Below are 14,122 nucleotides of genomic sequence, written 5' to 3'. Positions count from 1 at the left end.
GTTTGCATTTTGGGAGCATGGTGAAGTGAGTGAATGCGTTTACGCACAGAGTATCGAACTCCAGGGACGATAGATCACGGACTACCACCAAAATAACTCCTCGTGATCAGAGTTTGAAACTTGTCACATTATTTCGGGCTAACTCTCCCGCTTCGGAGAGTCTTCAAGTCAGGAAGTTGCTTTCACCAACGGGAGGAGAGAGGAGGTCGGAACTGTTAGTTCAAACAACCACCTTCCATCCGGCCTCTCCATTGGTCGAACTAAATCCTGTGCAAGAAAGACAACCTGAATGGTATCCGCAATGTTAACAGTCCTTAACATCCTCCCGACAATGTTATTTGAAGATAGCTCCTCTGTGTTCAAACAAAGTTGTTGACAAATCCCATCCCACCTTCCACAAGAAGAAAAGGTGTGATCGGTGTCGTCGAAAACCACATTGTAAAACACACAGAAAATCGTGCCTCCCAAATCTTTTGCAGGTAAGGGTGACAACTTTCGTGCTCACTTAGGAGCTCGGTAAGAAAATAGTCAGTCTCATGATGCTTTTAATTCAGCTACGCACCTAATTTACCAATGAGCCGCGTAATCCATGTGCCTCTTGTCTCGTGTTGTCAAGAGAGTTGCCACTAATTTAGTGTACGTTGCTATTTTTCAAGAGCAACCACTTCCCTTGAGTTTTCTTTCTTGCGCTTGTACAGGGTGCGGCAGCATAACTTCCTTTTTCAAAACTCAATAAAAATTATTGTATGCATCGGAAAATATTTATTTATTTTTTATAATGTAGGTACATGTCTAAAGTTTTTATCTACATTATTTTGAAGATCAAATCTGTTAGGTGACGTCCCCCATTCTCCATACATTGCGTAAACCGATTTCTGGCGTTTGTCATGACTCTTGTTAGCATAGCAGGTGTTATGTTGGCAATTTCTTCTTGGATGTTGGTCTTCAAATCTTGTAGGGTTCTTGGACGGTTCGCATAAACACGGGATTTCAAAAAACCCCATAGAAAAAAATCACAAGAGGACAGATCGGGAGAGCGTGCCGGCCATTCCAAATCACCTCTAATTGAGATAAGGCGGTCTGGAAAGTGTTCCCTCAAAACAGCCATCGATGCTCTTGAAGTGTGTGCTGTTGCACCGTCTTGTTGGAACCAAGTATCCCCCAAATCGAAATTGTCTAGCCGTGGGAAAAAAAAATTCTGTAGCATGTTTACATACCGGTCCGAATTCACTGTCACTGTAACCTCATTTTCCTCAAAAAACCAGGGACCAATAATTCCAGCTGAGGAAATTGCACACCACACTGTGACTTTTGGGTGAATGCGAAGGCTTTTGATGCAATTCTCGAGGGTTGGTGTCAGCCCAGTTAACCGACTCATACAAATGAAAATGGGCTTCATCGCTAAAAAAAACAATAGCACCTTCGGGAACGACATCAAGAAGAAGCTCACACGCGTTCATCCGAGAATTGAAGTCACGTTCTGAAAGTTCCTGCACTATCGCCATCTTATAGGGATGAAAATGAAGATCATCACGAAGAATTCTTCTCACAGAACGATCGGATAGTCCAAGGGCAGATGCGTGTTTTCGCGCAGAACGCCGTGGCGATCGCAACGATCTCAGGTGATCTAACGGGCCGAGGGACTCCAGTTCTTCCTTTTGTCGCACTTGCAGTTTGTCTGAATGTAGTGACCCATGTAACAATTGATTTGCGGTGTGGGACGGGAGCCAACGGGGCTAAATTAAAGCGATTCCGAAATGCACGCTGTGTTGCAATAACCGAACATCCGCTTCAAAAGTAAACCTCAACGGCAAAGGCACGCTCCTCACTATTCCAACGCATGATGGGGACTGAACCGTGTCGGGACAAAACTTTACAGTATCCCCTCTTGAACGAGACTAGCGAACGACACTAGCGCTCCACTATGACATCAACTAACTGAGTGGCGCGCATTTTAAAAAAGGAAGTTATGCTGCCACACCCTATATATAACTTTACGCTCTTTAGCGACAAAGGCAACGGGATCACTCTTGCGATTACCATTCCAGCTTTTACTTCCCAATCCGCTTCCTCAGGTCTCCACTATGCGCTCAACTACTTCAGCATTTACTATTTGTATCAAGTTTTATTATACTATAGGCAAGGTTTGGGAAATTTAAAACTAATTTTCTTTCAACTTCACTTCTTTCATTTTTAAGTAAAAATCACGCACTCAAATGACTTTTGAACAGACTCTGTCGCATTAAAAGAGATTAAAAGAGGCGGAGACGCTCAATAACTTAACTATACTAATAATTTTGCCCACCCAAAAACGTGATATGAACTGCACTTTTCATAATTCTTCTTTATGTGTAGCACTTTTGGCAAAAAATCAAAACCCGATATTTTCCCAAAAATTTAGTCTCAAGTCTCATTTGTGCATGTATATTCAAAACATGAATGTTGTAAAAAAATTTGACAACAAACTTGAGAAAATCATGTGGCACCCTATGCAGCACACGACCATACGGAGTGGCCGTTATGTATTTTACAATACGCTATCCAGCAATTTTAATATTTTTTGAAATATTTTTTCCATTTTGTTCTGCATTTTTATTTGCATTTTTTCTTTCAAATTAAAACTAATAAGAAAAATTGCTTTACTTTGTTGTATTTTTATCTACTTACAGTATTTTGGAATTACGCAAGGAGAAATCAAGAGATGCTGCCCGGTCTCGAAGGGGAAAGGAGAACTTTGAGTTCTATGAGCTGGCTAAAATGCTACCGTTACCTGCTGCTATAACAAGCCAGCTAGATAAAGCATCAATCATAAGACTGACCATTAGTTATTTGAAATTGCGGGATTTCTCCGGCCACGGAGATCCTCCATGGAGTCGCGACAGTTCCACCAGTAGTAAAGTTTTGAAAAGTAAGATAACATTTTATAAGTATATGTTCAGAGTTATGTTTTTAAAAATATAATATTGGTAGGACTATTCTATCTTTGCATTATATTTAGATTTCCAACTGTGTATTATATGTATTACATTTTGTATTTTGCTCGGTTATTTAAATAGCGTTGAAAGGCCTTCAAATCAACATATAGCGTATCAAGCCATCATTGTGTCGGTTGGCCCTTTGGTTGTCTACTATCATCCCATTCTAAGGTCAAACTTAGCACCCTATGCCATCGTAGTATTTTTAACAAAGTTATAGAAGTTGTCTATTTCTTGTGAACTTATTGCAGGGCATGTCCGGATAGCCATACGGAAGATAGCGGTTGGGATTCGTGATTCGGATGCTAGTCGATTTAGCTGTTAATCAGTACCTGAGTCAAATCAGGGTAATAATCTCGGGCGAGCGCAATGCTGACCACATTGCCTCCTATAGGGTACTGTAATCCTGTAGTGTACCGTTGCGGTCATGAATAAAGTGCTCTAACACACTTTATGGCCCTGATCCAATTGGATTGTTGCGCCAACGATTATTATTTCCGAGTTATCACAATCTCGGCAGATGCCGGATTTTACCTAGTTAAGTGCCAAGCATGTAGGCTCGGGCAATCCTACCTACTTAAAAACTAAAGGGGCGCTGGTGGTAGTGGCCGGTGGTAGGTTGATGGGAGCAGTCGTCGAGAACTCCCCGCCACATCAGGCACGTATGCAGAATGGTGTACCACTGCATGATTTGAACCAGACTGTGTGAAAGTCCCAGGACATCAAGGGAAGCCGTGAGGGATTTTGGTACAATATCTGTAGATGACAATATTATGGGAACTACAACGCCAAATTTCTTTGATTTCCCGAGCCAATGGCTCATAGTTCACCTTCTTCTTCAAGTATTTCTGGTCAATGTTGCTTTTATGGGGATAGAAACATTACTAATATACGCGGATCGACCCGTCTTGTCAACTAACAGTACGTCAGGCTTGTTATGTGCAGTATGGCGATCAGTCAGAACTTGCCGGTCCCAATACATGCTGCAAGCGGAACTATCAAGTACTGCTTGCGGCTCATATCGGTGAACCGGACATGCTTCTGTGATCAGCCCATGCTTGTATGCAAGGTTTTGATGGATAACCTTACATACAGCATTATGCCTGGTGACATATTGCACCGGTGCCATAACAGTGCAGCCAGAAATGGATGGTCCAACGCCGAACCACAGATTCTGCACTGGTCGTTCTCCACCCATTCTTTCATGATGAGCTTTTTATAAGCTCGGGTGGCGACCACGGCCAGCACACAGCCATCTGTTCGACAAATGCAAATCGATAAATGGCTGCCAAAGACAATTCACGTGTTTACCGTGCATTGTCTTTGACTTCCATTCATCGATCCGCTCTTGATTCGACTTCACCCCACTCAGAGGATTGAAAGATCGATCCTTCAAGTTAGGTGGAGTCAGCCCACAGTCTGCCTTATAGACAGTCGCATGCGAGGGACTCGGCTGCTCTTTGCTGTAAAAATAAACGCGCCGCGAATCGACTTGGCGATGATGTGCCGCCACATCAACCACGCCCCTACCTTATTATTAGTACTGTACCCAAAGATAACACACCTTCTTATTGTAAATAAGTATGTGATAAATGTAATATGATATGGAATCAAAGGCTGATTTATTGTCGATGTAAGCTGTCGATATATTTGGTTTTTGATGACCAGCTTGTTTCATGGCTACTGATTCGATTATGGTCTCTGGAGTCTTTTGCGCATCCTTTTTGTTCTACAGCTATCAATTTAAGAACATCAAGATTTTTATAAACTGAAAGTCAAAGACAACTAATTGGTTGATATTTGGAAGTTGAAGAGGCACCCTGTTCTTTGGAGATGAGATAAGTTGTTCAATTTGTGAAGAATGATGGAACTGGGTTTGAATCTGATTAAAATGATGATGCCAACACGCTCTGTAGTACTAGCGATTCTTATCTACTTCTGGTATCTTTCAGTTACCTTCTTCCTCAATTCAAGTTTTAGTTATATTCTGGGCGAGCCTCGCATTAACGCATAGTGTGTAGGGTTTCATCTCTAATTTGCAACGGCTGGGAGGTTCCTTTACCAATCTGGTGAGATTTTGAAAAAATTCCCTTCGGTCTGTCCTTTGCTGGATGCGACGAGAACATACTACAAGTTCCTGCCTCAACATCTCTAAGATTTCGGTGCTTGGCATATCATTGACAAGATGGCAGTTTCCAACGTTTTCTGCAGCATGTGTAACTATGCACTCTTGTTGATGGATTATCAAGATGTGCGTTCCATCCTTTTTTTTCAAATTTTCAATCCTACCTCTGGACAGTAAATTTTCCCTGGGGATACCTCTCCTATTCGCTTTAAGATGTTCATTGAGGAGACGAATAGACTTCGTCGAGAACCGTCAATTTTATCAACAGCAGCAGTTGAGGATTAAACATCGAGCTCGAGTGAAACCAACAATATATAATCTGGTATTTCCACTAACTCCAGATTTCATTCAATAGCGACTTTACTGGAAGTACATCCTCTGGGAGAACAAGTGATTGGATTGGGTGGAAGAGAATTGGCGTTCTCCACAAATCAATCGGTGGTTATCAATGGAAAAGCAAGAGTTTCTATACTATTTAGCAATTTCATCGCACCCGGCATGTGTCGCTTTTATCCAACGTTACTAAAAGGGAGTGTTACTCTGGTCATATGCCTAACTCTTGGCAGAAGGCATTCAGGTCGTATCCGCCGAATGAGAACCAACATACTTATGTAGTTATAATATGAACCAAAAGGACAGACCCATATCAAAATCTTAAGGAAAAGTGAGAGATCATGCAGGCAGCAGCAGAGTGCAACTCCATTGAAGGGTCCTGTCGACACTCCGTTGCATTTCTCACAGACTGGGGAATATGGAGTGGGGTCCTTGTGGGCACTTTAGTCCCTCTCATGTCCTTTTCACGTCTCCTTTAATCTGGTGTGTTTGGACTATACCAGAATAAAAGATGTGTCGCTAGGTAACCGCTGGAACCCTCGTTTAGAATCGGAGAATAGAACGATGAGTGCAGAATATGCATATCATGAATCAACGGAGGCAGCATTGCATCAAAAATTTAAATCTAACCTGTCCCTTCATCGCGATGAAGAATACAGAACACTTTACTGAAGCTGAATTTAGATGCAGGACCTCCAGGGCCAATCTTCGGCACTTTTCTTTAGGTTTTTGGGATAACTTTGCCTTTGCAGTTAATCATTGTCAGCACCTGGCCCTTATCGGATGATATAAAGAAGGCACGGAGATTATGGTGTCCGTATGGCTCAGTGGTTAGGACACTGAGCTGTCGTAGCTGAAAGTCGCGGTTCAAATCTCGCTTGTGAGAGAGGGATTTGTATCGCAACTGAACGTCGGATACCACTCGCCTCAGCTGTCAATGAGTACTTAGATCAAAACCTGGTAGTAATCAAGGACGAGCGCAATGCTGACCACATTGCCTAGTACATTGTACCGTAGTGTTCTGTTATGATCTTGAATGAAGTGCCATAATACGTTTTAAGAACCTGATCCAATTGGATTGTCGCGCCAACGGTTATTAGTATTATGTATATTATGAAAGTTCCAAGTAGTTCCAGCTGTAGTTTCAGCGATGGGCTTAATCCTACAAGTAGCGACGCAGGAAAGAAACACTCGGCCCAGAGTGACAATCACGTGTTCACAGTAAGCAAATTCCCTTTGATTTGTCCAAAAAACCAACACTCGATCAGATCGGTATCAAGTGCTTGCAAACCTACACAAATTAAGGCAAACACACTATCCACCCACATGTTAGTCAAACCTCATACCAGCGCAAATGTATAGATAGGGTTGCACTTACAAATGTGATGTTTAGTCCGTCAAGCGTTTATGAAGGTTTGAAGTTTGCGGGAAGCGCCAAAGATGTGGAGCCGACATAAGGATAATTAGATGCGCTAATATGAATACATAACAGAGAGCATCAAGAGAACCAGTACAGGACAAAATAATTTAGCTATTGCTTTTTTGCCGCCAGGCTAAACTGAATGAGATTACAAAAGATACAGAAAAAAGGTTGCCCCAATGTACATATGAAACCATAAAAGCAAAATGGCGGGCGCTGTTTAGTATGCGTGGGATATAAAATCAATGGTCGACAGTATTTTTTAAATTTTATTTTTGTTTCCATTGGGTACTAACATATACATATACGTCCATAAATTATTTTTTTAGTAGTTACCAAAGAGAGCGAATTCACTTACTATGTATTTGAAACTTGGATAATGTATGTTATGGCACATCTTTTCTGGAGTTACCATAGTTACTGTAAAGTTTGATTACTAAGTAGAGAGCCAGTTGCTTATTCTAGTGTATGCATAGGCTCGTTCATAATATAGTGCTGACTTTATTTTTTTAAAGTAAAAGGCAATAAGGCGGCGGAGTTCCCCACATGCATTTTAATTGTATTGTATGGCTATTCTGAAAAAATCTCACGTCGGAGAAGAAACTCTGGGACCTTCGACCTTAAAGGGGCTGTGTGGTTTTCTTATCCGAACGAGTGTATTAACATACACATTTTGATAATGGTGTTCCAATGTGCTACTTTTTCTAGAAAATGGCACCACTAAACTGCGAGGTATGATAATGAGTTTAACAGCTAAATTCTTTATGAATGCGTATATCAGATCTTGCTATAGATGTGAATTTTAAATAGTTTCCCTGCAATTGAAATTCAAAATGGCCGAATGATCAAAACAGCTATGAGGTTTGCTCCCATGCAACTTAATCAATTTTAACAAGAAAGGAAATGAAAACGTCGTCGTTACTTGAATAATAATTAGAATGCAAGAACACCGAGAGGAAAAGAAAACAAAAATAACAGGAGAAAAAAAGCAGAGTAGACAATACACTTTCAAATACTTTAGGGGAAAGGCTGTTAGTTGAAGTAAAGTGCCGTCAATGTTGTAAAAGTGGCAATCGAAGCCAGTGGGTTGATGATTTTTGAGTCTATTTAATAGTCTTGCTGGTCACTCAACTTAATCTATCGAACACAGAGGCTATGAATTCATAAATTGTTCAGAGAATTCCTCGGCTTTCATGAAACTCGTGTCTTGAAAGCAAATTCGAAAAACAGACTGCAAACTATTAAACTGGTCTCCGTCTCTCTTATACGAGCCGGTAAATTCTTTTCTGAATTTTCTTTTACAAGACACTGTCAACTCCCAGTCTAAATGTTTCAAAAATACCACTTAAAGTTTCATCAATGCTCCAAATTCATCCATAAAATTTCAATCGATCATTGTTAATAATTAAACTACCAATGGAAGACATGTGTTGTGGCGGGATAAAAATTAGCCCAATAAAAAAAAAAAAACTCGAGAAAAACTAAGAACTTTTTTAAAAAATTTGCCTATCTGTCAATTCTTTAAAAAAAACGAAACGATAGAAGAATGAATTCGGTGCATCTTTAAATTTTGGCTGCTATCGAAGCATGTTTGGCCGAGATCCATACTTTATTGCCTATCCTAAATGACAATGATAATTAAATTCGTATCTTTCTTAGAATGGTCCATCCTTTTCTGGTTTTGTCTAAATAACACACATATAAAAGAGGAGTATTCTTGCTGGATAATCGTTCGAGAACTCGTTTCAAGTAAAGTTCATTTAACAAGCCATCTAAATTATTAACGACATATTTAAGCACATCATAACATCAACAATATATTTTTTTACTATTAGGAGATTATAATTAGCTAAAGGTTGCTTGGAGGGAAAGGACGATCGTCGGCTAATTATAACCATTATGTTTATTTTTTTACCTTTCAGTTAATTAATTAGCACGTTGACTGAGGATGGGAATAAGTTGGTATGAATCTATTATCAAACATTTATTACGTTACATTGAGAAAATGTAAAATCAAAATTACCGAAAGCTGCTCTGTAATCTTGCAAGTCCCTACTACGTGAGGGCAAAAACACAAATGTCTACTGCAAAGTAAAGGTCTTCTCTCCAAAAAAAGTGGGTAGGAATGCACCGTACCAAATACGGCGCCCGGCTCTGAGAAGAGACTTTTAGCGCCGTAACATACACGGTGCTAGCATGAAACGTCTTAAAAATTAATCACATCTACACAAAATCCAGACTGGGTGCGTGTGTATCAGCGGGGTAATGAGGAATGCCCAACGGTTTCCCTGGAGGTTCTCCTGGGATTAACTCCGTTCCATCTGCACGTGCAGATGCAGAAAAGGAGGGCGATCTTCAGGATCGGGTCATTGGCCCAAGGAAAACGCACTTCGAACCAATGAGTAAGCACGCTAGCGTATTCCAGGCGGGAATATAAGCCATAGATGAAAGTACCTCCTTCAACCAACATTGCTATTCTGAACGACTGCCAAGCGGCGATCAAGGCACTTAGATCCAACCAGGCGAACTTTAAATTGTTGTGGGAATGCCTTGAGAGTCTAAATAAGCTCGAGTCGGAAAAGAAGGCCGGGATACTCTGGGTTCCAGTCCATGTTGGGTTGGAGGCAATGAGACAGCATACGAACTGGCCAGAAGGGGAGCTAGAACGCTTCTACATGGGCCAGTACCCTCCTGTAGAATCGGAAACGGGTCCATGGTTATAATATTAAATAATGAATAGGAACGGCTGACGCAACTATACTGGGCTAGCCTACCAGTCAGTCCATAGTGTTTAAGGAGGAAAACGAATCCAACTGCACAAAGGACTGTTTAAACCTCACTAAGAGGAATCTCCGGATTATAGTAGGAATATTCACTGGTCACTGCCAACTAATCTATAACCTGTGTGTATTGTAAATACACACCATTTTGCCGTAACAACAGGGTAATCGTATTGAAATCAACAAAGTTATTGTACATCAAATTAGTTCACGAGAGAATTACCAATTACTATACACTTCTTACCAATTGCAGACACAGACCCTTCACCACAAATCATTCCATTACATTACCAACTTCTGAAACCTTTGCATGAACGATTTGACTTGGGGTTCGACGGACTTAACTCGTTTTTGGGAGTTACAGTATTTTTATGGGATTTTGATAGGAACCGTATGGGCTTTTCATTTCCATTTTTCTTCTTAAGGTTTTGTGTTAAACAAAACCTTATTCAAATCGGTTTACTCTCTGTCTGCTTATCCGTCTGTCTGTCTGTTTGTAGCACACTTTTTTGTCGGAGATTGTTATAGCGATTGACACTAAATTTGGTGGGAAGGTGGGAACTGTGAGCACACGCGTGTACAGTGAGTTACATAACTCTACGTCGAATTTACGGGGGGTCCCATACATGCAAAAGGGGGATGTACATTTTTATCAGTAAATACAGGGTGCGGCAGCATAACTTCCTTTTTTAAAATGCGCGCCACTCAGTTAGTGGATGTCATAGCGGAGCGCTAGTGGTCTCGTTCAAGAGGGGATACTGTAAAGTTTTGTCCCGACACGGTTCAGTCCCCATCATGCGTTGGAATAGTGAGGAGCGTGCCTTTGCCGTTGAGGTTTACTTTTGAAGCGGATGTTCGGTTATTGCAACACAGCGTGCATTTCGGAATCGCTTTAATTTAGCCCCGTTGGCTCCCGTCCCAGACCGCAAATCAATTGTTACATGGGTCACTACATTCAGACAAACTGCAAGTGCGACAAAAGGAAGAACTGGAGTCCCTCGGCCCGTTAGATCACCTGAAAACATTGAAGCAGTGAGAGCGTCAATGTTGCGATCGCCAAGGCGTTCTGCGCGCAAACACGCATCTGCCCTTGGACTATCCGATCGTTCTGTGAGAAGAATTCTTCGTGATGATCTTCATTTTCATCCCTATAAGATGGCGATAGTGCAGGAACTTTCAGAACGTGACTTCAATTCTCGGATGAACGCGTGTGAGCTTCTTCTTGATGTCGTTCCCGAGGGTGCTTTTTTTCAAACAAAACCTTATTAAAATCGGTTTACTGTCTGTCTGTCTGTCCGTCTGTCTGTCTGTCTGTCCGTCATACGCATTTTTCTCGGAGACGGTTGTAGCGATTGGCACCAAATTTGGTAGAAAGGTGGGAACTGTGAACGCTCACGCATATAGTGAGTTACATCCTCTTACGACGAATTTAAGGGGGGCTGCCCATACATGCAAAGGGAGGGTGTAAATTTTTTTTTCATCAGATATAGTCATGTGGGGTATCAAATTAAAGGTCTCAATTAGTACTTTTCGAAGCCAGTCTTAGTTTTGACATTTGTTGAAAAGGTGGGGGGTGCGGGGGGTTGAAAGTGGTCATTTTTTTAACGAACCCATTCTCAGAAACTACCCAACCGAAAAATCTGAAATCAGGGGGCTGTCACTATATGGTGCCAAGACTCCGAAATACCCTACATACCGATACCTGTTCAAATAAAGTTAATAATAGTACATTACTATAATTTTTAGTAATTGACAGGAAAACCCCCCTTAAGTTCACCCTAGAATCACAAAATTTCGCAACAATATAGGCTAGAGCATAGAGCATGATCCTGCCAAATTTGGTGAAAATCGCACTATTACTAACAAAGTAATACAAGGTCAAAGCTGTCGCTTCTCTGCAAATTCGAGACTATGAATGTCAATATCACTTGAAAGTGGCTATTTTCACATAATATATGCATATTTTACGTGCTACATGCTAATGGGACAAATGCACACCCAAATCTCTTTATAAAAGAAATACACAAAACCTTTCATACCTGAACCGTCTAGCTTCCGGTTTCCCGACTTGTTTTTTTTATCGATGAAGCCCATTTTCATTTGTGTGGGTCGGTTAACAAACAAAACATGCGACACTTCGTTCCAACAAGACGGTGCAACAGCACACACTTGAAGAGCATGGATGGCTGTTTTGAGGGAACACTTTCCAGAGCGCCTTATCTCAATTAGAGGCGATTTGGAATGGCCGGCACGCTGTCCCGATCTGTCCCATTGTGATTTTTTTCTATGGGTTTTTTTGAAATTCCGTGTTTATGTGAACCGTCCAAGAACCCTACAAGATTTGAAGACCAACATCCAAGAAGAAATTGCCAACATAACACCTGCTATGCTAACAAGAGTCATGACAAACGCCAGAAATCGGTTTACGCAATGTATGGAGAATGGGGGACGTCACCTAACAGATTTGATCTTCAAAACAATGTAAATAAAAACTTTAGACATGTACCTACATTATAAAAAATAAATAAATATTTTCCGATGCATACAATAGTTTTTATTGAGTTTTGAAAAAAGGAAGTTATGCTGCCGCACCCTGAATAATCACATGGGGTATCAAATGAAAGGTCTCGGTTAGTACTTTCCGAAGCCCGTCTTAGTTTTGGCATTTGTGAAGATGGTCGGGCGTTCGGGGGATCGAAAGAGATGATTGTATTAACGGACCCATTCTTACAAACTACTCAACCAAAAACCAGAAAAAATGGGAGGCTGCCACTATAATATAGTGCTTAGGCTCCGAAATACCCTCCATACCGATATCTGCTCAAATAAAGTTAATAATAGTATATTACCATAATATTTAGTAATTTACTGCGATGGAGTTTCGGGTAGTGCCCAAATCAAATGGATATATATATGTGTACCACCAATGGTATTCCATTCAATTTGCGCGCCAGTTTGTGCATATCTACATATGTATGCTTCAGTATCATTATCAATGGCGCAACAATCGGTATCCGGTCTAGATCGGATATGCCTTAATAAGGAACTCCAGACATTCCGGTTTCGCGCCGAGGGCTACCTATTCGATATCCCTAAAAGCTGTCTGGTGTCCTGATCTACGCCATCTCAGAGGGTGTCAGTGATGCCTTTAAAGAAGACGAACGATTTGATGATCGGCTGATAAGCTCACTATTATGTCAGCTGATCGCACTATTCACTTCTTCACCGCGGGCGCACCATAGACAGGTCGACCTTTTGCCGAGAAAGATGCCTTCTGGCAACATTTCTTTGAAAAGAGTTGTTTTATTGCCGGCGACCTTAATGGTCATGTGGGTGAAAAGGCAGACGGCAACAGGTGCCATGGGGGAAAGGGGTTCGGAGCGCGCAATGAGGGTGGTGAGCGTATAATCGATTTTGCGGAGACCCATGACCTTGTACTTATGAATACATGGTTCATCAAACGATTATCTCATCTTTCTACATTTTATAGTGGGAACAGTAAAACGCAAATCGACTATATTTTCATAAGACGCCAACATTTTACCACTGTCACTGACTGCAAAGTCGTTCCCTCTGAGACCATCGCACCTCATTATTATTATTCTGTTAAGGGAAAGTCGCACCGCGTCCTTGAAGAACTATTGTGCCCCTTTTACTGGTTATAGTGTACCTGTTGATCATAGTATCTCAAGCAGGCCAGTAACCGTTAGGAACTTTAGTATGTTCCCCACTTCCAGAAGTTTCAGCTTTGCATCTGGTATTAAGTGTTCTCCCAGATGTATCGACCTACTTTGCACAAGTGCCGGACACTGTCCCAGGACGTGCATAGAGGTTTCGTCCTCCTCCTCGCAGAACCTGCAGGCAATGTCCGTAGATATCCCTAGCTTCCCTAGGTGGTAGTTCAGCCGACAATGACCAGTGAGAATTCCCACTATGATTCGGAGGTTCTTTTTGGTGAGGTTTAAGCAATCCTTTGTGCGCATGGGTTCGTATCCCCCAATAAGCACCCTGGACTGCTCCATCCCTGGTAGGCCCACCCAATATAGTTCCCTCAACCGTTTCTCTTCGTTTCTTAGATTCATAGCCATGAAACCGTTTCCGATTCCACGGAAGGGTTCTGGCCCGTGTAAAGGCGTCCCTGCTCCCTTCTTGGCTAGTTCATCCGCTGCCTCATTGCCTTCCAGCCCAGCATGTCCTGGAACCCAAAGTATCCAGACCTTGTTGGACGAGCCGAGTGTATTCAGTCGCTTAAGGCATTCCCATACCAGTTTAGAGTTCACCTGGTTGGACCTAAGTGCCTTGATCGCTGCTTGGCTATCGGTGAAAATAGCTATGTTCTGCCCCCTGTAGTTCCTTTGCAGATTAAAGGAGGCACATTTGTCTATGGCGTAAATTTCCGCCTGGAATATGCTAGTGTACCTGCCCATTGGCTCAAAGTACATTTTCCTTGGACCAATGACACCGGCACCCGCTCCCTCTGCTGTGAGGG

At 41.7% G+C, this 14,122-nt stretch overlaps 1 protein-coding gene across 2 annotated transcripts in view; it reads left to right on the top strand.

Moving 5' to 3' along the window:
• The window catches only part of LOC119648791 (protein trachealess), a 178,651-nt gene that overhangs the window by 39,585 nt on the left and 124,944 nt on the right, over positions 1 to 14,122 (top strand). For both annotated transcript variants that reach the window (XM_038050638.1, XM_038050637.1), the window contains exon 2: positions 2,670 to 2,908. In XM_038050638.1, coding sequence (XP_037906566.1) covers positions 2,670 to 2,908 — 239 coding nt within the window. The remainder of the gene's footprint in view (positions 1 to 2,669; positions 2,909 to 14,122) is intronic.

Source organism: Hermetia illucens, chromosome 2 (assembly GCF_905115235.1).
Source record: "Hermetia illucens chromosome 2, iHerIll2.2.curated.20191125, whole genome shotgun sequence".
NCBI classification, from domain to species: domain Eukaryota; kingdom Metazoa; phylum Arthropoda; class Insecta; order Diptera; family Stratiomyidae; genus Hermetia; species Hermetia illucens.
Note: the sequence above shows the minus strand (reverse complement) of the source record. Positions and strands in the feature narration are given on the sequence as shown.